This window comes from Pleurodeles waltl, chromosome 3_1 (genome assembly GCF_031143425.1).
Source record: "Pleurodeles waltl isolate 20211129_DDA chromosome 3_1, aPleWal1.hap1.20221129, whole genome shotgun sequence".
NCBI classification, from domain to species: domain Eukaryota; kingdom Metazoa; phylum Chordata; class Amphibia; order Caudata; family Salamandridae; genus Pleurodeles; species Pleurodeles waltl.
Window position 1 is genome coordinate 1,684,791,889 of NC_090440.1, and position 27,020 is coordinate 1,684,818,908.

Below are 27,020 nucleotides of genomic sequence, written 5' to 3' on the forward strand. Positions count from 1 at the left end.
TCAGAATAGTTGGTCACAACTGAAGATGCAATAACAGTTATTGCAAAAACACAGCCCATTAAGTGGGAGGCAGGAACTGCACACAGTATATATGATGCATTTGAAGAAGATTAACATCGTTTTTCATGCATAGAGGAAATTGCCTAGATAAGAAACCATCCAGGAGCCTACAGATCCTGTTTTAAAAACTGCTAGTGAATATTAGACTTTATAATTTGTCAATACCTCCTAACATGCCTGGAAAGGTACAGAGGGTCATTTGGAGATGATTCACAATCATTGCTAGCCTTAATAAGGCAAACATCAGTGAAGGTGATCCATTCAAGTCCCTCTATAGTATTTAATGTGGATGCATTTTTGCAAGCAACCAGGCAGCAATGTTTTGTCTACAGTCACCAAAAATGATTCATTCTAGGAAATTGAATTACTTTTAAAATAAACAAACAGCACCTAAAACATAATGTATCATTCATCATGCTCCATTACACAACCCATCTACACCATTACCTTTGACCCAATGAAGATTAGTGGCTCAACACACTCAGAAAAGAATCTCACCTTTAATCACTTTCTAGTAGTCTAGACAAAAACAGTGGTGTGGAATTCCTATCAGCAGATGACCAGGACTTATTGCTTGGCATAAAGAATAAAAAAAAATCGTGTTTATTTTGTGTTTTAGACAAGTAGATCCAAACACCTGCAGCACAAACCCTTTGACTGCAAATTGACAGTACCGCATTACGGACCTGTGAAAGAGTATTGTCTGCAGCGAAGGTAAGATTGATATCCATATGTACATGCTGTTCGAAGGTCTATATATGATTCATTAATACAAGGCCTTTATTATTAGGGTGAGCGCTCGGAGGAAATGGTGCAAGCTCAGCTTGCATTGCTAGCAGTGTTTTAAGAATAAAAATGTGTATCCACGTTTGCAAAGTTTAACAATTTCAAGATACTTATGGTGCTCCCGGATTAGATGCAAACACGTGCAGAAGCTTGAAAGCATGATTTCTGAATGGTTTCAAATTAACAAGTACACATAACAATACGCAATTTTTAGGGGGGCGGAAACGTTTAGCGACACTTCTGTGCAGCTTCAAGTACCAGTTCATTGAAGTACCATTTAGTAAAATATGTTTGCTGCATGCAAGTACTTACCAATAAGATACCATTGGCAAATCAGTGACAACTAATTTTGAAAAGAATACGGGAAACATGAAATCAACCAGCATTGCCAAAGTCCACAGGTCTGGCATTGGCTGCCAGCCTGTCGGCTTTGTTAACACGTGTTTTGTTTTCACATGGTTTTTGCAAAACTCTATTGTTGGGGAGGCTGCCAGGCCCTTATTACCAATATAATAAAAACATAGGCTAAAAGCAAATAATATTTATTTTCTTATTCTCAGAAAGCACACTTTCCCACAGTGAAGGGAAATATATTGTGTACATATGTGCTTCTAGTGAAAGAGCAGAATTCCGTAGCCAATGGCTGAAGTCAGCTGACCCCCCCTGCCCTTCACCATAGTAGGTGGAAGAAAAATATACATGACAAAACAGACCAAGGGATAAATAAAATCAAAAGGTCTTGCATAACATCTGACTTAATTAGGAGCCCAATTCTTAAAGAAAGTCACAAAAGTACACCTGTGGTAGATGCCCTTGTATAAGTGCAGCTTTACGAGTTTCTGAAGGATTTTACAGAAGTAGGCCTGGAAAACGTACTCCTACAAAAAAACGTTAGGGAATTGCATTTTACATTCGTGTTTATATTTGCTCATTAGAGTATATGCAGAGCGTGTGCAAGTTTACTCTCACTACAAGACCCTTTTTCGTCACCCTGGAAAATGTTTCACTTCTGGCCTCGTCAGAAGTATATTACCAAACTCCCTCAGTGTGCAAAGAGATTAAAGAGAAGAGTTTGCTAAGAGGCAGGAGAAGGGTTACTGAAACCCCTTAAACATGTGAATAAATGTGTAGGGGTATACAGACTCAAAGACCATTCCAATCCAGGAACTATGGCTTACTGCGACTTCCAGCCCAATACACCTAGATTGGAAGAATAGTGGCAACATGATGCCATTTGCTAAAATCAACACCTTGATACAATATTATTCCTAGCACAATCACAGAGGTTATGATCAGAGCTCTAATATAATGATAAACACTGCCATAGTCACCTCACTTAAGGGCAGTGAAAGGATATATATATATATATATATATATATATATATATATATATATATATACACACACACACATACACATATATATATATATACACACACACATATATATACACACACATACATATACACACACACACACATATATACACACATATATATACACACACACACATATATATACACACACACACATATATATATATATATATATACACACACACACATATATATATATACACACACACATATTTATATATACACACACACATTATATATATATATACACACACATATTTATATATACACACACACACATTATATATATATATACACACACATTATATATATATATACACACACACATTATATATATATACACACACACTTTTTTTTTTTTTTTTAACAGGACAAGTAGATATATGAAAAGTCCTGTCCCACGGACAAGCAGATATTTTATACAATTAAACACCCCTGGAGATGTGATGTGATTTCCAACGCAAGTGGCCGTGCATAATTTAAGTATTTTTCCTGACATTTATCTGACTTAACAGGATCATCACAAATGCAACTTGAGCTAAAACACTGCAATGGTTCAGAATTAACATTACAATCTGGCTGGGACTCCAATCAAATCATCCATGACACAGTAGCCTTACGTGATCGGGTTCGCTAAAATTGCTTTATATTTTGCCAAAACTGTTTCAACTTCCAGTACGGTTCTCCAGAGAATTAGTTTAGTCATCAACATATTTTCTATGGAGTGTCGGGAATATGCCTATCTAACAAGACTCCACAAAAGAGACTTCCAGTTTCGCATTTGCGACAAGATGATTCCATTGCAAAACTACAGCAGATGCCAGTAAGGAACTTTCTCACAAAGTTTCTTTACGTAGGCGTCAATCCTCTATTTCTAACATACAAACTCTCCATTATTCTGCTTCAATGCAAGAATAAATACGGGAGCAACACAGAAGGAACATTTTGGCACTGCAATTCCTAGAATCCTGTCAAGTGTCGTAGCAACACGCCTCACTGGACGGAACTTTAAAACCAAACCTGCGCGATCAGCACATCAGCCAAACAAAGATCAGCAGCTCTCAAAAAGTGAACAGGGATAACGGAAAAAGTAAAATCTGTTGTCAGTTCTTTCGCCCATTAAACACAGTTGGATACTTGTTTGAAGCACTGTCATCACAACATGACAGAATTAGTATCCTTCTCTACCAACTAAGATGTGGAAGGAACAAGACCCTGGTGCTGTTCGGGCTAACAGATAATATGCAGATACAACATACGGATTAGATTTGCCTCCCGCCCAAAAAGGCTCCTGTTAAAATTTAGACTGAACCAAATCAGAAATGTGCTTCCTCCAAGATGTACACTAATAGAATACAACCAGAGTAACCCTTAACCCCCGAAAAATGGCTCGAAAATTAATTTGTAAGGAGAATCACAGATATACTGTCTAATGAACAACAGCGTTAAGAAGCAAACAGCATACTAACTGGGCTGTTTGTACTTTACCACTTCTAAATTTCAACACAGGTAAGACACATGAGCCAGACCACACAAACGAATGCTTCCTTCAGAAGTCAGTATGAACAAAAAAACTGGTTAGATAAATTCAGAAGAGGCAACATTTTATACTAATGGATATCAGAGTATATGCAAACAACAAAAGCATCTGCCTGTTATATACAACCCAGATAGCTGAAACAATGAAAAACAAAGTACAATAGTCCAGCATCAGTGGATTGGACGGTCCATAAGCTATCATCTTTTCTCATCCCCTCCCAACCCATAAAAAGGATCATCTCGTGGTCATGGCAGACATCAAGTTACTTCATTATTGCAAACTTTCAGTACTGCGGACTTAAAACTACTGCCTAATAATTGAACAACAACATGCAACAATATTTTTATTTAAACTTACCTCTTCCATTTCATAGGAATCCTGCCGCTGTTGTGAGATTAGCTGCACTACTGATGGGTTCAGAACGGCACCATAGGGCTCCTTCTCCGGAGTGGAAGTCTGTGGATTTTCAGCTTCCCGCTTGTCACCGTTTTCAAGGTCATTTGCTAGTGACATGCCTAGAAGAGAGGAGTCTCCAATAATAGAGTCCTCACAAACTCTGTTCTCAAGGCTGGCTTGATTATCTAGCCATGGTGCATCCATATCTGTATTCAACAAGTCAACAGTAACGGGTGTTTTCACTATGGGACTCTTAGCATCAAGTGCATCCATATTTGGAATGTGTCCAGGTTCCTCCTTCACAGTAGCCAGTGAAGAAGAATCTCTCTTTTTCACAGTTTTCTGCAACTTTTGATCACCATTCATAGATTCCTCATTCTCAGCCAATGGAGAAGTTGGAGAACAGCTATTTTCTTCACCTTGTTGTCCAGCAAGTAAATTGAGCTTTGACAAAGTTTTCCGTAAAAGACCGACAGTCGGTGATCTATTAAGAGGAGCTGGACTAGGGGGCTCCTTGCTGACAGAACCAGAACTGCCGATCATCTGCAACGGATTTCCAGAAACTTGGGAGTACAAGCTTGAGAAAGCATTGGCCACAGTAGTAAGCACCTCAATCTGACGAAATCGACCTAAGAACAAACAGTTTTTAATTACTTTTCATAGAACCATCTGTGTGAAGAAATTCATTGGTTACACATCTCATAATATATTTAAAAGGGTCAAGTTGGTCTTCGTGGACCCTACCAACTACCTAATTATGTATGATTGCATGATTCACCTATAGTTAGTAGAAGGGATTCAGTGGAAGAAGAAAAGGGGGGGGGGGGGGAAGGTTTATCTGCAGAACTCACCTTTATGATCACAAAAGTATTCAAGCATGTTCAACTTTGTGGCTCTGTCATGAATGCAGGGAGCTGCCAGTAAAGATTGCCCAAGGCATATTCTGAGTATGCCTAGTAAAATGCCTTTGTTAAAGGCGCTAGTACCAATGTACCTAATTTATGCAAGAGGTTGCTACTTCTGGACCTTTTGAAGAAGTTGCCCTGGGGATATAGTGAGAGCATGGACTCTGATTAGTGTGACAGCATTCTGATTGGCTAATATGGCTGTGCTGCTAGAATGGACAATGAAAAGAGCAATAAATCAATGCAGTCATTGGGGTACTGACGATAGTTCTTCTTCCATTAAAGACACAGGAAATGAGAGATTCTTTAAGGCCAGATACTCTAAACACAACCCTGCCATAGGTTTCCCTCTCTGCTACAAACAGTTGCTGGCTTGAAGGTACAGTTGAAGTCACGTGAAGAGAAAGGAAAAAAAAAAAAAAAAAGAAAAAAAAAAGGTAACATTAGTGACCAAATACTTTGTTGAAATACTCAAGATGGAAAAAGTGTATTTTTTCCCACAGCAGGCTAGCAGGCCTTCAGAAGGGGATGATTTGACATAAGCTACCTGACAAAGTGAAAATCAGGCTACAACAGGCAAACCTAAATGTGTGAAAGGAAATTAGATTAGAAGGGGTACAGCCTAGAATACCGAGCACTCAGGAAGGCATAATTTGTACGCTGAACCAGTACCACTGCAATGTCCAGGATACAACTGTGCCATAAAAATAGGTAGCATATGTAATCCTATTTTACAAAAGTCAAAAACATTAAGGAGGCTGGTAAGTGCTGGCCTAATTGATGAGCAACTGTGTGACAACATAAGAAGAGTGAAATTAATCTAAAGTTAAAAGATCAAGAGAAGCACATTTTCATCAGTAGGGAATTTCAACACGAACCAAATAACTCTTGGCTTTTGACTCGTGATTTCAAAAAAGGTAGTCTCACATTTAGTAGACTCAGACAAACTTACGTACATACATGTGGCTACCAGTGAATGAACTTTATTACACATAATAATTTACTTAAAACAAGCAATAGGTCTCGCCTTTAGGGCACACTGGCTTGGTCAATGCTGCCATATTTGTTTTTGCAAACCCTTTGCAATTATGCTTTCTTATTTGCATCCTCAAAAGAACCCTTGTACATCTGATAATATATATTTTTTTTTAATGTACCCCTTCTGTGATATCCCACCCAACAGGATTTTTCCTATCCAATTTTGGCGGAGGCCTCCAATAATGGTTGGCTTCATTCTCCAACTTCTTCTAATTATACAATTACATGCTGGAAATGATTGTTTTCCAACAGATCTATTTTTGACCCTATCCGGATGATCTATGAAATTGATTATACTACAAAAGTGGTACCCACAAGGGGTTCGAATGTGCTCTTTGCCTACATTGCTCCAACTCGAATCTTCTACTAGCCATCTAAGGAATGGCTCTTGGTATCAAGAAAGTTCTATGGTGGCGAGGGGAAAAAAGGGGGTTGTTCCTGCATACCCTAGGAGATTGTCCCAAGATAAGAATCATCTACCATATTGAAAGAGTTGACAGAGTTTCTGGGGGAAATCATCCCAATGGATTCTTAATATGTCCTGCTAGGTGTAGCAATAGAGGTAGATGTCCTGCGAGCTAAGCTCCTCTTCTGTAATCTGGGTCTTGTAGTGGCCAAAAGAGACATAGCTAAGTCCTGGGAAGCCACAGAACTGCCAGCCCTCAGGGAATGGAAGAAAAGGAATGGACCTTTAAATGGCCACCCAGAAGGTCACCTGTAAGGCTGGGGTGCCCAAAGAAATTACACAAACTATGGGGTCGCTGGTTAGCACAATACAGTATAGATATGGGGGAAAGTAAGACAATACCCCATCTGACACTGTCCCCATAGTTCATGGAAGAAGTCTGTTTAACATGTTATGATTCTCAACAAATGCCCACTGCGATTAAGTTAATAATGTACTATATTACTGCAAAACTTGAATTACTGTACTCTCACTCCAATATACCTGTGATTTCTGGTGCACCGATGAGCACCGTATACTGTTTGCATGAAAATCAAAATCAAATTAAAATATATAAAAAATAAAATAAAAAAGGTTCAATGGCTAGCTTTATTGCCAAAGGTTTGGGGCAACAAGTCCATTTTTGTTGTTGTCTGGTCAACAAACGTATTCAGGTTTGGTCCACACAATAATGTTCACAATTCCAATACATAGCAAGCTCAAATGTATGGTGCGGAGTGTGCCAATGTGCCTCTTCATACCTTTGTGTGCTGCAATTCAGTTCCTTCAACTCCATTCTTCACAGATTTTCACCATTCGTACTATTCACCATCACGGTCTCCTTTTTGAACCGAAGTATCCCTATGTTATTACATCACATTTTTGAGAGCTGGTCTATTATGTCCATAATGAGGAAGGTTTTCTATTTTCTTTGATTGATCATGCTTTGGCCCTAAATCCAGCTGATTCAGTCATGCGACTGAATTATTAAATCATTGGCCTTGTGTGCTTGAACACATGGGCCTACGGCGCTCCTTAACTTCAGTGTTATTCAGCTGACACAGCAAAATAATCATTTTTAACAGAGGTCAAAGCCTGGGTCTCACCATTCTAGTCTTTCCAGTGCTGCCTATCTTTCATATCCACAGATGTGGTATGCCGTAAAAGTAGGGTAAGGGCCAACGTTTCTTAAGTTACAAACTGAAACGCCTCCAACATTCACTTCATACCTACATTCTCCAGCAGCCTGGCCAAATACAAACAATGAAGGCATTTAGTGTAAATACATTAATGGACTCTTCCACCAACGAGAAGTAACAATTCAACATTCTAGGAAGAATTTATTCCTTAGCACACTTTCCATAGACTTTTGTTTTCTTTATTGGAGGGTGAATTGGATTGAAAAGCAAGAAATGCTGAACAGCAGTAGTTTTCAAGGTAGGTACGTGGCAGTCTTTACGACAAGTGTGATTTACCCCAACTCTTCTAACCCAGAGGGGGGTTGGATGTTTTCCAGTTTCTCAGGGTACAAAGTACTTTTGGAAGAAGGTCCTACTTTCAGAGGTAACAACGCAGCACTTCAAAAAACTGGGTTAAAGTGGACCATGCTCTCCTTAGAAGTGCTTGACTCTATAAACTGGGTAGTAGTGCTCAGGTGAACATTGGTACCTAAATAACACTTTTAATGGCCTACATGAATGTGAAGGAGCGTTTATAGGGCACACAGTAAAGACATAAACAGGGTCTAAGCAACCCTGACTGTTGAAAAGCTACAAGTGCTATGAAATAAGGGTCATATTCTACAATCAAAGTTTACAATTACATCGTTTTGAAAAGAACAAGAAACAAACTATAAAAAAAAGTAATCTGCAATGCATATGTTACTTCACAACTCCAGTAAACTGTCAAAATTTAAAACAAATGCACACCACCAATCAGAATAGGGTCCATCAAGTATGTAAATCAGGCGAGGAGTATAAACAAATTACTTTGCTGGGAAAATGAGACAGTTTACTCAGTGTGTATTTACAGTACAGAAACTCCACAAGAGAGTATTGCTTAAACTATTGTAACTTGTTCTTTTTCGTGCTCAGTTTGCTTTTTGGCATTCAGGATTGTCATTGTGGCACAGTTTCCTGTATGGTTTCCTGTTATTATAAATAGCCGTTTTCTCATAAATTCATTTTTTATATTTCACACACGCTCAAACGCAGTTCCCAAAATGTGCTTACAAAAGATATGCTGCCCAACAAAACCATATTACTCCATCAGGACTGCGTTTTTACATGGCAAATGCACATTCTTTACAAGGACTTTCAGACCGTTAAATAGAATGAGGTCTGTAGTAGGTCTTACTACCATTCTATCGTGCATGGTACTTTGCTTTGGATTTGCTGATGCAGGGATGTCCTAGAGGGCCATCTCCATGCAACATTTTCACAACATGCAAATGTAAAAAATCTGCACTGAAGGAAGAGTATCTGGAACAAATTTCCACAACCAATGCTTCTCCTCCAATTGTGATATGGAACTGGCTCACCTGCGCCTAATTTGAACATCCTTGTGATGATTTTAGGATCAGATAACAGTAAAGGGGGGGTGGGGGGGGGGGAGTTTGTTTGCAACAGACAAGAACCATAGATGAAAAATGGTCAATATTTGCAGAATTTAAAATCTGATATGTGAATCTTTTCCGATCGTGGAATAGACGGTATTTAGCTAACAATGGCTTAGCAAGAAAAGGTTTTCTTTGAGGAACATGTACACATGTATCCTTAACACGTCATAAGGAGATGACTAATTCAAGACACCAATCTGTCTTCTTTGTATATATCCTCCTCCAAAAGTGGGCGCTAACCACTCCTGCCACCATCCGAGTGGCTTCAGGTACTCGCATATTCAGAAGAAGGTTTTGCGGCACTATTAAGAGTTCCATAAAGAACATACTTCACAAGGACCACTTGCAGTCTCCAAGCCTGGAAACCTTTTCAGTCAACAAATCGGAAGACTTTAAAAAAAAAAAAAAAAAAGTCCTTGCCCTAATGTTTGCCCCAAAATAAAGTAATCCGTAAAGTCGTGGTCCAGGTAAGTTTGGGACGTTATAAAACGGGGGCAATAGGTTGTCTTTAGCTAAAAAACCTGCATGGTAAGTGCAAAACTAGGGACTCTGGTAGTGATCAGAGTTTCACATAACCAACTGGTACAAAAAAAATGGGTGTTAATGCTAGGTAAGTGCCTCTACTATACAGACGTGAGAGAAATCCATTCGAGCCAGTAAGATACTTTTTTCCAGTTCATCTGTTTGACATTTACTGCAAGGTGCTAGTCTGTAAAGGTGTCACTGAAAAAGCGGGATGAACCACGCCAAAGAAACAAATAGGACGTTTATTAAGGGCAAACACACCGGGAGGAAGTCTGCCAACACTTGAGTCCATCCTATAACCACACCCCAACGCTCTGCTGACAGAGGATGTTACACTTCTCCCTTTCCCCAAAAACACATTTTAACAACAAAATATAATATCAACTGCATCAACAAAATTCTAAAAAACGCTGCTAGAAACAGTGTTACATAGTGATATACACACACCCACACACACATATAAATACAAACACACAATGCATGACAGTTCAAAAAACTAAAAGGAAATGTATGACTTAATACACTATGGAATCTAGGTGAATCTAAGAGAAAACAAAAGAACACATGGCTTCATACACAAAATAAATCATCGTACTTTTCGGGATAGAGTGGCTCTTTAGTGTCCTGAAGTTTCCTCCCTCCCTGTAAATCACAAGACTCTACTTTAGTCCTTCCTTCCAAGCTCAACTAAGTTTCCCTTCCACTCATTATGCAACGTGGGATCTTCACCACCTTCTTACAGTTCCACAAGCTCCCATCATGAAAGTCAAAGAAATACCTGTTCATCTGTCCGACCCGAAGAGGAGAAGAAAAACATGGACTCTCCCTTCGTCCATCGTCTCCCTCTCAAAACACGCACCAATTTACCAACCATATCATCTACATCCACAGTTTCAACCACCACATCTAACCTTATTTTCTCTGATCTCTTAGAAAGCAACACACAAGACTTGTGTCCTCTCAAACTCAAAGGGGGACTTTCTGGTAACAGAGTGAGGTGTGGTGCGATAATTTATCTCCCAACACCCAACACTCAACGCCGCTGCTGCTGCTCAACGCCGCTGCTGCTCAATGGCAACTGCAAATCTTCCTTCGCGTCCTGTTCCAACTCTCCACCAAATCATTACTTTGTGGGTGACAAAAAGATAACCATACATGCCTGCCCGACCCCTCCACACACACCCCATTTCAGGAAAACAAAAATGTATGTCCCCTGACATGAACCCCACCCCGTTGTCAGACACCAGAACGACAGGCACACATTCTCCTTCAAACAGCTTGTTCATACAATTTACCACGACCTTGGTGTTCACTCGATCAGTGAGCTCGACTGCGGGCCACCACCAAAAATAGTCAGCACCCACCATAGCATACCTTGGTCATGCACCCAATGGACCAGTCGCATCTATGGCAACCTTCTTCCATGGCCCATCTGACTGACCAGAATCCACTGGTGGATAGTTTACCGTCCTCCAAGACTTGTCACTCCATGCACATGGAACACTCACTTATGACGTACTCCACATCAAGGTAAATGCCAGGCTACCAATGCTCCACTTTGATACACCTCTTGGTAGTACGCATTTCAATGTGGCCGTCATGGGCAAGGTCAATGATCCTTTTCCTCAAAATTGACGGCACCACCAACAGCTCCCCCTAAACAAAATTTCCATCACCACTGACAACTTTACATTAACTTGGCAAAATAATTCAGCCGCATCAGAAACTTTCCCTTTCACTGGCCAAGTATTAGCCATGCACCCTTCAACTTCCTGTAACACCATCATCACACACAGTGCACACCCATTCCTTATGTGAAATCCTCACCTCAGTGATCACATTTACTTGAGCTACCATCTATACAAATAAGTGTTCTTCACCACCCTTTTATGTATTGACCGGCAACCTGGATGAACAATCCGCTAGAACATTCTTCTTCTCCGGTACACACTCCATCAAAAAAATTATACTCTGACAACCCTGCAGCCGATCTTGGCAGAATCCATGTCTGCCCCCTCGCTGGAGAAAACATCCACTAAAAGTCGATGGTCCGTGTGAAGCATGAACTCCATACCAAACACATTTCCGGAAAAAGTTGACACCCAACCAATAGCCCAAGGCCTCCTTCTCGATGGTAGAGTAAATTTTTTTCACCTCTCTGAATGGCCTGGATGCCAAAAGCAATGGTGGCATATCTACAATCATGTTTCTCCAATAGCAGTGCTCCCAACCACACACACAACTTGCATCAGTATTAATGACTGTGGCATCTTTGGTGTCAAAGAGTTTTAGCGCAGGAGCAAACGCTATTCTCCATTTTAATTCATAACATTTCTTCTTGCACTCACCACACAAACTTTGTTTTTCAACAAGAGCTTTCTCATGTGCTTCGTTCCATCTGCAAACATGGAGATTAATTAGGAGTAGTATTCAGCCAGCCCTAGGAACGACCTCAGCTGGTCTTTTTTCAAGGGCGAGGGAGCTCTCTCTACGGCATTCACTAATTTCATTTTTGAAGAAATTCCCTTCTCATCCATCTAGTTCCCAAAATATTTCAGAACAATCACACAAATTGCACATTTTTCCTTTTTCATAGTCAAACCATTCTTCTAAAAGACACTCAAACCAACCCTCATCGTTTGCTTAAGTTTCCGCCTGGTCTTTCCCAAACACAAGGATGTCAACCTGGAAATACGTCCCATTGGGAATACCCTTGAGCAAATGGTGCATAGCATGCTGAATCTAAGCAGAAGCAAAAGCCAATCCAAATGGCATCTGCTTGAATCTGTAAACCCCCTCAGGTGTAACAAAAGAAGTAAAATGTCTAGAATTAGGGTGCACCACAATCTGGTGGTACGCCGAAGACAGAGCCAGAGTGTAAAACACCTTAGGCACTTTAATAGTGGTCAGCATTTCTCCTATGTTGTGCAAAGGATACCTACCGACCAAGATGGCCGGATTCAGATCACGCAAGACCACACACAAACAACTTTCCGTTTCCCTGCTTTGCTAGGACCAATGGCACCAATCACTCTGATGCTTCAATCTCTTCAATAATCCCATCACACACCGTTTTAGTTCCTGCTGCAAAGGCTCATGACAAGTGGAACACTCCAGGGCTTATGCGCCTTAGTCACAACACCCTCATTCCATAGTCTTCTATGCTTGAATCCCTTCAGTGAGCTTATTTTGTCAATGAACACTAAAGGAAATTCCTCTTCCAAAGACAGGGACACCTCCTCAACTTCGGCTGCTTGTGACAATGCTCCAAGAACTTGCTCAAGATAATTAGGGCCCCATTGTATCATTAAGGCCCTCTGTTGTGGCCATTCCAAAAGACATGAAGCCTCATTAGCAAAGTAAACTTTAGACGGTACCACCACTTCTTGAAACTCTAAATTGGCTTCTATGAACCTCGTCTGATTTATGGGTTTGTTGCCATAAGCTAGTAACCTGACATCTGGGGCTTAATCAAATGACAGGGAAACTTACTCATGTATTTCTCACCTACAAGGGTTACCTACTGCCTGAGTCAGTCATGACGCTTACTTCCTGACCATCTATCTTGATCACACAAAATGGGTTATCACCCCTGATCTTCCCAACCTGTTGTATCTGCAAAATGACATCCCAACACTCTTCTGGCTCACCACCTCTTTCCACCATATTGATCCCTTCCTTGACTCCGCGAGAACCACCCCACTTGCCACAACACTCTTGCAAAATGTCCCTGAGTTTGTACTTTCGGCACATTTGGCCTATCACAGGTCATTTTTTATAAATACAAATGTCCCTTCAACCCACACTTCAAGCAAGTTTTATTACCTAACTTAGACAAAGCTGAATTCTCCCTTGCTTATTTATCTTCCTATTCGTATATGTCTGCTAACAGTGGAAGATATTTTAATATGTGCCTTCCTTTTGCCCCCAAGGCAGTGCTTCAACATGGCTAACTTCCTAGGAGCCATAAAAATGTATCCACCAATGGCTTGAACATATGCCTCAAAGCATATTTCCAGTCCTCCCAGGGTATACTAGGTTCCCCTGCCATTTGTAAAAAATGAAGTAGGGGCAGAAAATCCATCCATGGAAGTTTAACAATTAAGCCAGTATTCTTTCTTATTATGACTTTATTTTTACCTTTGTTTTCTCCCTGGTTTTCTAACTAAGCAAAAAAATTGTAATCACACAAAATACTTTCCTTGAAAGGACCAGGTTCACTGGAAGATGCTGGTTACCTGCTTAATTTTTGTGGGGCGGCAGCACGGAGGCAGCAGGGGTTGCTAAGCAACCATGAAAATGGGGTCAACACGCCCGGGCTGGCTATGCGTCATACAACGTCTCAGAGTGCACACATTCCAAGGAGAGCACATGCCTGATCTAGCGTCAGCATCCTCCAAATACTCAAGTGCATCTGCTCCAGCATGCCTTCACTCAGATGACACCTGCAGCGGCATACGCACCATGCCAGCCGAGAGCCCAAATTTGTTCCCTTCTCAACCTGACAAGCCGTCCTTGTCAGCGCACAGGTACCTCAGACACTGCTGCCAGCCTGCACCAACCTCCAACTACTTTTCTGGCCCATGCAGTCGATCTCATCAACGATTATGAATGGTACACTGCCATCTGTTTGACTCTCCTCCTGGTGATCCTGTGTGTGGCGGTCCTGAACCAGAGTCTCCTCGTCACCGGTGAAAAAGAGGGAAGGACCACGCCAGAGAAACTAGTAGCATGCTTATCAAGTGTAACTGCTCCAGAAAGGGGTCCGCCAGCAACTGCAGCACTGCTTGATTTCGTTCTAGAACCAAGTCCCATCAATGCTCTGCTGACACAGGATCTTACAGTAACTGCTGAGAAGCTTTCAACAGAGATGTGTGTGTGTGAGCAATCAAATACAAAGCAAGACTCTGATTATTAATCAGAATGAGTCAGTGGCAAAGCAACATCACGGTTTGCTGATCAGGTGTTCTGAAAAGGCAGCAAACAGGATACTCAGTTCCACTTACTGCGGCACCGGGATCATCTGCACCACAGGACACCTCCACAAACTGGTGATGGAGTTCTGATCTTTATTTGTGTCATTATGGACGCCGTTTGGCCATGTGCACACAAGGCAAAGGAAATGAGATTTTTCTTTCTATTTGGACATTCCTCTTAGAGTCATTTTCACTCTCTTGCCTCTTAAAATCCTGGCTCAGCTCTGGATTTGTGCCAGCATCCAATGGGGAAAAAAAGTCTTGCATGGAAATGCACAGATTTTTTGTCACCTAAGTTAACTTTTTCTGGGATTCCATTATCTTGTTTTAGGCCTCTGTACCAATACAGCAGGGGACCAACTATGTTCAAAAAACGATGTCAAAATCAGTTTTTGGACCTGCCCCAAAGATCAGTGCAGCATAAATTGCTTGGTCACGGTCTGTGCAAGAACATGCAAGCAGTCTTAAGTGCTCCATGTTAAAGGGTCATTAGGCATAACAAATAGAGCAGGCATCTGGGCACCCACTACAAACTCATGCCTTCACAATGACCTACGTGAATGAGTAATGTTCATCCCAGATCCACTCGCCACACATGCAACTCAAACAAAAGCATCACTTCGTCTATCTGTAGTTAATCAGTCTGTGACAAAACCGATGTGAATTTAGATAAAAGTAGACAATTGCCTTAACTGAACACAGATTATTATAGATTTCTGTTTTTGAGCCTTCCTTCCTCTAATGATCTGCAACATCCCATTTGGGACTTTTTTTTTTAGATTAGTTAACAATTGCCTTGTAAAAAGGCTGACTCTTCTGAAAAACGTAAGTGGCAGAATAAAAGTGGTCTGTTCGTTGAAAATGGGGACAGATTTTTTTTTATATAGTGTTTGGCAGAGTGCCTATTTCAGATCCTCCTGCTCCCTATTCTAAGGGTAAACATGAGAATACACTCTTAAGAGGGCTAAAAGGACATCCACCAATTTCTGACAGATGTCGAGCGCCAAACTCCAAATAATACCCTAAGTCTTCTGATACTTTGACCAGTATGAAGATCTCTCTCAGATTTCCGTGTCCTATGTCACAAAAGCAAAAGGAGGTGAGAAAGACTAAAGCATGAATTCGGTAATCGTTTTCCAGCTGCCATTCATTGGTTTCAGCCAGTTCACTCCAGTCTGATTTTTCTTTGAAAATTTCAATATATCCTGAAAGATCGTTCTGATAGGAGGCCAGTGAGTCCTTGCAGAGAATGACCCTAGTCCATTTCTCTTCTTAACTTTAGAACCACTCAAGCTCTACGCCCAATTGTGACTTGTGTCAAAGCAGAGATTAGATTCACTGCCTCCATCTAAGTTCTGTAGAGTGGGGACCGTCATAGAAAACCAGGCTGTGAGCTTCTAAGGCTGGAACAGATAGATGACCATGGCTGAGACAAAGGATGTGGTTCTTCATCCCAATGAACCGCACTTATTATGCACTTGGAAACGCTTGGAACAATTTACATTCATGGGGTTATGCTAGGAAATCCGTGAGAAAGAACACTTGCGGGCAAAAAGAGAGAGTATGGAAGATCTTGCTTCTCCACCCACAAAGTAAACACTGGCTTATCACCTTTAAAGTCCCAAGTTCCACCTATCAATTCTAACAATTTTCCTAAAGCCACTCCTCCACTAAAACATTGGCCACAGTTCTGCCTTGGCTCTGCATCCCCTTCCAAAGGGCTCTCAAACACCCTCTACTTAAAACCCACTCAGAGCCATCCAACATTACCCAAATGAAATACATCATAATTTATCTTTAAACATCTGCATAACTGGTGCACTATTTTGTTCAAACACTCAATGCACTCACTCATTTATTTTGACAAATACTGAATGAGTCCTACACGCACATTTCATCAAGCCTCTGCACAGTACCTATGTTAACCAAAAATGTAAACCATAAAATATTAGATACACTAGACAGACAACTTAAACAATGTGCACTGGCTTTAACATGGCTAATATAATTAGTTTTAACATCCTTAAGCATTAAGATCGCAAAATAATTTTTGTATGCTACTTTTATAGAGCAATGGTTTGAAAGCAACAGGGTGCTTTACAAGTAATTGTTTAAAACTGAGGGTGCCAGAGGGGCAAAAGCAATCCCACCATGGGGAAGGATGAGAGGTTTAAGAATGGCAAAGGAGGGAGTACAGAGATTATAATGGAAAAGAGGCGCGCTTGAACGCTGAGAAAGCTAGTGATGACAACTAGCTGGAGGTGGGAGAGGAAGGAGGCATAGAAAAGAGGAAAAGGGGTAAAAAGGGAGAGACTGACCCATCAATGGAATTTTCTACCTCAAAGACTTTGGGTGGGATAAACAGTTCTATGTGGCCAACTACAAAGAAATATCCTTATTCTAGTGCCCTTCGAACCTTGCTTACTGTAACTTACTGACTGAACTCTGAGGAAAGGCAACAGAGAAGATCTTGCACTTCACTCAGCATATACAGTGGAATAGAGAGGAAGAATTTAAAGGCAGCAGCAATTATTGAAGAGCAAGAACAATGTACTCTTAGGGTTAGAGAAGACAGTGCGTCTAGAAAGAAAGTGCGAGTGAGGAGAAATTGTGAAGAGGTGATAAGGCCCACTTTAACAAACCAACATACATGAAGCACACTTGCCTTATGCATATGACTTATTTACGTGCCCAGAGTGGCTGTGTTATACTGTACCTTATAGTGTATGTTACATGCTGATATACGTAATAAAAAAATTACAAAACAAAAAACCAACATACATGCACGTTTGTTCAGAGGGATTCTCCAAGTGAACGGATTTAACCCCTTCTGCTCAGGTTTTACCACTAACTGGCACTAGCAAGCATAGTTATTTGGCTCCTACCATCAGGAATCCAAGTCACAAGCATAGTTAAAGAACAAAGTTCAATTTTAAAAGTCCCCAAAACCCAACACCTTGTAAAAGAACAAATCTTACTTGTTAAGGCAAAATTTGGATTTTCCACCTCCATTCGCTGCATTTGCGCATTTAGGTACACTTTGATATCAATCCCTCTAGCATACGAGGAGGCATTAAAAAATCTTGGGGGTATTTTGGCAGCAATATCCGGCTCATCTCTTCCAAATCCAAGATTGTAAAGAATCTCTTCAGGGTCTTCTTCATAAAGCTCCAATAATTCTGAAACACTAAAACACAAGCCATAGAATTGCAGTGATGTTTCAATATTGGCAGGACCATATTAACAGGGCTCTGAATGCTTGAATTATAAAGTCTAAACGCGATCTTCTGCTAGCTCAGTGGTATTAGTGAGGTTAAAAAAATAAAAAAATAAAAAATAAAAAAAAAGGAAGAGCACTCTTCCAGACTTCCAGGTAGCAAAAGCAAAAATAAAATGTATTGTCTAGATTTTAAGACATGACGATAAGCCAAGTTAAAGTAAGAACGTGGCCCGGTTTCCTGACGTTTTAAGCCAAAACATTCCTGGGACCTGTTCTATATCACGGACAGAGCTGTTTACCTTGAAACTGTCGCACTGCTTTTCCCGGACCCGGTGGAATTCATGCTTCGACCTTTCTGGAAAAACAGAAGTCTCCGGCCCTCAGCCGACGTCCCATTGCTGTGAAACAAATGTACAGAGACAGAGGGCGGTTCTAGTGCAACCCAATCATCAGACCATTTTGACAACATGGAGACACCGACTACTTACCATGTTGAGTCCATTTGCTTATTTTTCTGATTAAGATGATCAGCTGAAAAAACGTACAAGAGAGCTGGTTATAAATTGCATTATCGATAGCAAGCAAGCAATCTCTAACCAGCGTGAGGAACCTGCCTGTTTATGCCGCTTGTTTATGACTTTTTCACCACCGGCATTGACAGCTAGCTCCTTGCAGCATAAGAACTGTTTTAAGTAGCTAAGGAAATCGCACTACCCAGGTGCAGTTTCTTTAAGAAGTAATCCACACCAGCAGTAAGACGGTCCGTTTGCTCACAAAGCACTTCGAGAACCAGAATGATAATGAAACCAAAATATGAATGGCTGCCTAATTAGACCAAAGGAAGATCAGGAGTTTGTGTCGCAAACCCCTTCAGTTTAGTCACTTCCTTGTTCCACGAGGATCCCAAGCATGGTCTGCTTACGCTCTACGTGTTTCAACACATCAAGCTGACATTAAAACTCCATCTGCTTTGATTCAGTAGTTACCCACAGGATATCACAAGCCCCATGATGGGGCATTCATTTCGGACTCCTGCAGTCGGCATTCTTCCCTCTTCTTCTTGCTAACAAAGCCACCATTGCCCTTTTATTTCTGCACAATTCATTCATACGTGTTGAGCTCAAACTCACTATAAGGCTTCTCCATTTTACCAGCGAAAGATATTGGGACTGCCTGCTCAGTCGTGCCTTTAAAGCGTCAGGAAAAAGGATCCCAATGCCACATTCTCAGGTGATCTCGATCCCTAAAAGGCAACCATTACTCTAACATTCCCTCTTTATAAGGGACTAAATATTTATGAATATTAAATATTTCATGTTTTTAAAGATATCGGTCAAGTGGGTACAAGAGGACAAATAAATGTATATCAGTGTGTTGTGTAAATATTTATAGGCTATGGCAACAGGTCTGGCTTTGGCATAACTGATTATTTTAAAATTATATTTTGCCAGCACATGCAATTAGAATTAAAAATATAAACGTGAATTTATACGGCAAGTAGAACTTAATGTGTGCTTGTTGTGTCCGGTGCGGAGCACCGGCACTTATTTTTGAGGGCCGGCGCTTAGACTTCTGCCTCAAGCATTTGCTGCGAGCAAAAGACACGTTTGGGAAAGACGGATTAAGAGAAAAACAAAAAAGCGTCACAATGAGAGAAACTAGAAAGCTGCTAGAGTGAGCTGAAGGGGCAGGGGGGCTTTGAGTGGATTGAAGATGCCCGAGATGGCTTCGGGATTACGCTGCCTCAGTATTCCGTGCTCGCATTTATAATTGCAGCAGCCCCGTCGTTAAGAGGAGGGCTTTGGGCACCGGCACCTTTTTGTTTACAAATTAAGCACTGACAGCAAGCATATGAATCCAAAGTAAAGAAAGTAAAACATGAGGCAAAATAAATTGTGAACAAAAAATAGAATGAGAGAGACTGGCCAACCACACGTGTTACGGAAGAATACTACTTTTTCGATGGACATGTGATCAGGAACAAATGTTGTCACTCACAATGCAAGAGTGCTGATGGCTGAAGCGACCTGACCCACTGTCCTATGATGTGGTGGGCAAAAGAAGAATGTGAATAACCAATAGATGAAGGGGGAAGTCTCAAAGCCCTTCTATGTATGCAATGTTAATTTTTTGTAGTAATAAGATATTGGCAAACAACCAGATCTAAAGCAGACAACAACAAAAAAAAAGATTAAAGCTAGTCTTATAAAGCGTTCTGTAGCTTTCCCTTTTAAGCAGTTAACACACTGAAGAACGCAATCAATTCTAGAATCTTCTAGTTACTCAATTCAAGGTAGGAGAAAGGGTTTCCTCTGTTACCGAAACACACAGGTGTGAAGCAAGCAGCCGATTAAAAACAAGGTTATTCCACCACGAAGGCTTGGAAACCATTGTTAACAAATCACTTGACCGGGCCGGGCCCACTGTTCATCATGAAATACACAGCATTAGAAGACCATTTGTTGAGCCACAGGATCCCGCAAAATAGTAATAGAGATTTGCAGACTGAAACTGAGGCGGCTTTAACAGAACAGGAACTTGTCACAACACATACCAGATGAATGTTAAATACCTTCAACATTCTTCACACAAAAGTAATGCGACCATAAAGAAAGCTATGCACCAATCAAGACAATTAGCAGTGTTCCAGTCTATTTCAGCAATGACATCATTCAACTCCCTAACATCCTTAGAGTTTCAAGCCAGCAGACGTCTGCAATGGCCACCTAGTCTGCACACGCACACACACACACACACACACACACACACACACACACACACACACACACACACACACACACACACACACACACACACCCCCCCCCCCCCCCCCCCCCCCCCCCCCGCAGGCCCGGCTGCAATAATAACTACAGTGCTATGGATGAATTCAACGCTCTCTCACCGCTCAGGGTTCTATGCCTACGTGTCATGACAAGAGCCAGGGACTCACAGATCGAAAAGTGCAGATGTCAATCCAAATTTTTAGAAGGCACCAATTTCAGAGTAACTCACTCACAAAAGCCCGTTGCTCTCATCGCCTCTAAATGCCGATTAACGTTCAACAATTCTATATCGCATTTCTTTATATTCACTAACAAAACACTACCAAAAATACCCCCCACCCAGTATTTGGTCTCACACACGCCCTACACTCCCTCACGTCCCAGCAACCCACCACACACTTGCACCAGTTTCCAACTCCTGCTTCACTTTCTGTAAAGAAAAAAAGCATAATCCAAGGGTTGCCATTTGTGCATACAATACAAACGTGATCTTAAGGATCAATACTCAATAACTGTTAAACCTTCAACCATGTGTGCTTGTCCCCATACTGGAGTTAAAGATTAATGAAGTATCCCACACTGAATCTATTTGAGTGAGGGTTGAGCCTTTTCTTTAAGGTCGCTTAATTGTTCACGTTTACATACTATTTGCACAGCCCAGCTCACCACTTCTCCGTTCTCTGCACTAAGATGTATGCATTAGATACCTTCACATACCGATTTTAGGAACATAAATACAGGCTTAGACAACCACACTGGCTTCCAGGGAAATCTAGATATTTAATCTCAGGCTAGTGAGCCTGAAAGGCAGGAAAAGCTGGATAGAGCCAGCCACATGCCTGTCTCTGCTCGACATGCCACTGACTCAGCTTTATTTGCCTTTTGCAAGATTACATTTCCTAGGAGACAACAGTTGGCATAGTTTCCTTTGCCAATGATCATGCATTAAGCACAGCACGACAGCCCACCAATGTAACTGAGGGACAGGAAATAAAACATTAAACGCACAAAAGTCCTTAATACGATCATTATTTTAGGTTTTAAAATGTATTTCAGAAACGTTTTAATTAACTATTTTTATTTGGATTACATGAAGATGAAAAGCAGATACACTGGGCTTGCTAAATCAACAGCGCCTTTACTCTAGCTTAGTGAAGGATTATTTTCATATCCAACACTGATGGTGTTAAATAGAGCAAACATGCTCCATAAATATTAAATGTGCCTAAGAAATTGGGAGTTGTGCACGATCTATGCCCTCAGATAGTAGCCTTGATTTATGTCCACGTTTCCAGGTGTCACCTGTTATGTTAGGGGCTAGACGTAGCTACTTAAACATTTCTGCCAACCGGCTACCTATATATGTAATGTTTTGTGTGGAGACTGGACATAAGGGTTCTTAATTCAAGTCTTGCACATATAAGACACCTGGCTCTTGCATTAGGGTCGTCTGATTTTAGGTATGTTCTTAACACCAATAGTTTTTTTATTTTATTTTATTGTTTAGGTGTAGAAGAAAAAGATGAACAAAAAGGCACAGCCAGGCGGAGAGAATGAAGGTTCAGTAGGAAAAGACGCACGTAAATTAAAATAAAAGGGAAAGGATTCTAATAGTTTAGCATTTCTATTTTATTCAGTTCTGCATACAATATGAGCTAATTCTACATCTTTAACATAATACAAAGAATAGCTCAAATTGGCTTGCACCTCCACTCAATTTCTCTTCTTTGCCTAATGAATTCCTCGAGGATTTTAAAGTTTCACCAATGTTGATATAATCCTGAACATTCCTGTTAATACCTAAACATAATTTTGGAATATAAGGCTTCAGGATCGTGTCAAAATTGACAATACTGTTTTTATTCACATAGCTGTTCAACTAAAGAAATGTCCTGTAACTCCATATACTGCTCATTTACATCTGTAAGTCCATACTCATAGATTTTTTTTTTTTGGGGGGGGGAAGGTGGGGAAATGCGCTCGTCTCAGCCGATGCAATTATCCTGAAACATCCTGATTATTCAGCCCCCGCTTGCACTCCGCACTCACCCTAATGGGCTTTGCCCTCAGGAGTTGAGCAAGCCTGAGGACTGGCAGTGAGGCGCTGTGACTGACAGGAGTGGTGGGACCCGTGTGGCCTGTCACGAGGGACTGCAATCCCTACAGCAGTGGCCTAACCGGATCGGGCGCCTCTCCGAGTTAAAGGACTATATGTGCCTGTGATGGGAGGTCGCGTCCGCCCCCCCCCCCCCCCTATCTAAGGTGGGGAGCGCTACCAGCTGTTCTGTGCCCTCCTAAGCCTACATATGCTGAGACCAGACCACACTACGCTACCTGTTTTTGCTCTACCCATGTCATGGTGATTGTTTTGGAACAGTCGATTGCGACGGCTGGCTATCACTACATGCATCACGCCACTGACAGTAGCTGGTGGATTTCTTCTTTGTGCATGCACATGGTAAAGAGCATTACTTTGTGGCACTATGTGGCCTTCCCCATTTGGCCTTGCTTCCAAGTGCTCCGCCTCCAGTCACCTGCCCTGTTTCTTCTTCCTGTAACCTCAAGAGTCCTCCCCAGAGAGAAAGTTGATCTGACCTGTCTTGGTACCGCTCTTGCCGGTTAAACTGAGACTGGAAAATTTAGATGCGACTGTCAGGCATTGACCACACTTGACGCTCATCTGATACACCTGGAATTGATTAACTGGGCCTACCATGATGGGGAAATCTAAAACCACCGAATCATTGTCCAACGGAGAAGCTACAACAACTGCATCTATGGACAGGACCCTCTACAGTCTACAACAGTCAAAGCGACTCTCCAAGCCCACTCTAGTCAGTTTGACAAAGCACTGCTGGCCATCTTGGACACAAAAACCTCTCTAAGAGCCCAAATTGACACTGTCTCACTTGATGAGAATTTGCTACATGATGACCATCACAACTTAACAGACAGAGTGCATGATACGGAATCTACGCTAGTTACAGTGCGGCCCACAATGCAAGACTTATAGGAGAGACCGAAAGGTGTGGAGGAAGAGATTGCCCACCTTCACCACATAGCTGAGGATGCAGAGGGCTGATCTAAGCGCTATGATATCTGCCTTTTGGGCTACCCCAAGCACTCACAAGGGCCTAGTGTGGAATTGCTTCTCAAGGAGTGGCTGGCGAAGACGGTATGGGAGGGCAAGGTAATGAAGTTCTACTCTCTCGAACAAGCGCATCGAATGCCGGACACCACCCCCCTTGCCAGATGGGTACCCCACCATACCCAATCATAGCCCACCCCCTCAATATTCGGGATCAACACCTGCTGCTGCAAAAGTTCAGTGCCAAGGGTGTTTGGCAATACGAAAAAGGGAACAATAAAGGCATACTCCGACCACACAATAGTGGTACAGCATCACCAGGGCTCCTACTCCAGAGTCAAGCAACGGCTCCACAAGCTGGGGTATTAAATATGCCCCATTATTCCCTGATAAACGTAAGAGTGATTGTTAGCGAAATGGCCCACATATTTCTATCATTGGAAGATGTGTGGACCTGGCTCCACGCTAAGGGACTTGCCCATGACGCGCCTGATGGCTAAAGTGATGGAGCCTGGCTGGTGCCCAAGATCAGACGCCATAAACGCAGATCCATTAAAACAAAACGCACCAAAGATCAGGTGGCTGCGGAGCAGGCCCGAGCAGTATCCGAGGCCACACTTCACAGAACAAATTCCTTCAACCTCCTGGGTAATGAGCACCCATCAGAGTCAGGATCCGACTCGGGTGGCTCGCACTCCTCAACTTATGTGGTCCTTCAGTTCCCAAAGACCACCATACGTTCAGCGGATGATGTCTCCTGCCCACAGGGGAGATAGCCGGGAAAGATTTGGCTACATTGAACTTGGCTCATCTCGAAAGTAAGCAGCACTGGATTTTTTTTTTTTTGGTGGGAGGGGGGGGGGGGGGGGGGGGGGAGGGGGATTTGTCAGGCTAGATTCTACAGTCTCTGACATGGGCCACACTGCGGGGGGAGGGTGCGAACACTGACACTTCAATGCCCCACAAGGTGACTCTGAGACAAACCTGTTTTGCCTGTGTTATTGTTTTACATTTATTTACGTTAAGTCAATACTTATGAGCAAAGACTTTTAGGAGGCGACATGGGGAGGGCGGCGGTGAGGGTTGTATCACTGAATAATCGTACATGCAGATCATGTCTGATATATAGACCTCAATCCGTTAAGGAGTACATCTTTGATTACAAATCACCATGGGTACACACCCTGAAATGCTCACTCCACAGTATAACGTAACTCCAAGGCATGGCGACCCCATCCAAACACTGCCATATCCAAGCCTACCTCAAGTACCAGCACACACACATAGCTGTCTTATAAGAGACACACTTAATTGCAGCAAAACTACAGAAGGTCCATGCTACACGAAGGGGGCACGTGTATGGCATGTCAGCTTCAGCATATGCCCGAGATGTCCTCATTTGGATCACACATGTAGTAGAGCGTCATGACACAGATGTCGAATGGAGATATGTAATCTTGGATGACCACCGGAATAGGGAGGCATTAACTCTTGTATGATTCTACACACCTAACACTGACCAAACATTCTTTGAAAAGCTTACACCTGCACTACTCCATAATCCTGCAGCACTGAGCATATGGAGTGGAGATTTTAACTGTGTGCCTGATGTTGATATGGATCAATCCACAGTCCCAGTACAGGTCACAGTGGGGACCAGGGGGACAGTGTTTTAGACAATGGTTGATGCAACAGCGCCTACATGATGTGTGGAGATTATGCTACCCCCTTGGCACGTGAATATTGCTTTTATTCACCGGTCAATGATCTCCACACCGGACTTGACCTAATCCTCTGCACAGACTATGGCCGATAGTCAATAGGTCAGAATATCTGGCTCACATGCTTTTGGACCACTGCCCACTGCAGGTGAGTTTGCATTGAACAAGGGATCCACTACACTCTGAGCCACGGAATAGGGACACTGCTACGCAGGCAGTCTGGCACATACTGCATGACGACTTATTAAAAGTGGAGGTGGGATTGTGGCCCTTAGAGAGGAAGGCGACTACACTGGGCGTTAGGACAGAGCGTCTTCGGCACCTGCATGCAGAAACCAGACAGACGGAGATGAGATTAGGGAGGCATGATTACAGATACGGGCTCACTAGACAACATGTAGAGAGTGTTGGCTCAGGTAGACCTCTAGCGTGGCTACTGAAGGAAACCCAACAGCATACCCCAATTGGTGCTATCAGTTGAGACAATGGCTCACTGGACACGTCATAGGCAGATATCAACTATAGGTTTTGTGACTGACTTCACACTCTACGGGGACGTTACTCCCCCAGCCTAGATTTACTACAGAGATTTTTGTCTGACATAATGCTACCTTGTTTTTCCCCAACGCAAAGGGAGGATCTGGAAGTACCACTTCAGTTGACAGAAATCAGGAAGACTATCATCCAGAAGGCCAGGAACAAGACCCCGGGCACAGACGGTTTGCCCACTGAATACTACGCTACATTCCTCTGCACATCTGGCTCAACCCCTTTCAGAGATGCTAAATGAGGCCTATTCTCGTGGCCGGCTGCCGGACTCATATGGTGAGGCATTGGATAGTGTGATCCTCTGGATATACAGTCTTACCGCCCAGTGCCCTCCTAAATCTTTACTGTAAGATCCTAGGCAAGGTACTAGCCAATAGGTTGCTCCCGGTGGTTGGGGCCCTGGTCCCCGAGGACCAATTGGGTTGTATACCAGGTCGTAGCACTTTTCTTAATATCCGTTGTTTACTGCGAATTATTCAAAAGGTGAACAAATAGGGTTGCACTGTCTCTTCACATTGAAAAGGCCTTCAGTACCATATGCTGGAACTTCTTGATGGCCAAGCTACACCGTATTGGTGAGAGGTTCATTTGGTGGGTGTGTACACAGACCTGGTAGCCAGAGTACAAACGGGGCAACTGATCTTGGATAGTTTTACAATCATGCAGGGCACAAGGGAGGGCTGCTGTCACCACTGCTCTTCGCTGTTGCGATGGAATCACTGGCTTGCCATTTGTGACCATGAGCGCAGGACTGGGTAATCCCAGAACTTGATACCCACTACATTATCTCATTGTACGCAGACGATGCACTGGTTTACCTAAAAAACATGTAGTGAGAACTACATGTAGGAATGTTGAGACTCGTTACCCCTTCAAATCCTTCTCACCTAGGGTGGCATACACTGGGCCATCTCAATAATTCATTGGGTCCTGGTATCTATTAGCCTGGCTAATGAGAGCAAAGCACAGACTCGATGGAACAACATACTTCCTCA

General features: G+C 42.2%; 1 protein-coding gene across 1 annotated transcript in view; it reads right to left on the minus strand.

Moving 5' to 3' along the window:
- The window catches only part of ITPRID2 (ITPR interacting domain containing 2), a 179,767-nt gene that overhangs the window by 129,394 nt on the left and 23,353 nt on the right, over positions 1 to 27,020 (minus strand). Inside the window, exons 6-9 of the mRNA XM_069225457.1 lie at positions 18,373 to 18,415; positions 18,184 to 18,282; positions 17,643 to 17,851; positions 4,120 to 4,787 (exon numbers count right to left, since the gene is read on the minus strand). Of these exons, the coding sequence (XP_069081558.1) occupies positions 4,120 to 4,787; positions 17,643 to 17,851; positions 18,184 to 18,282; positions 18,373 to 18,415 (1,019 nt within the window). The remainder of the gene's footprint in view (positions 1 to 4,119; positions 4,788 to 17,642; positions 17,852 to 18,183; positions 18,283 to 18,372; positions 18,416 to 27,020) is intronic.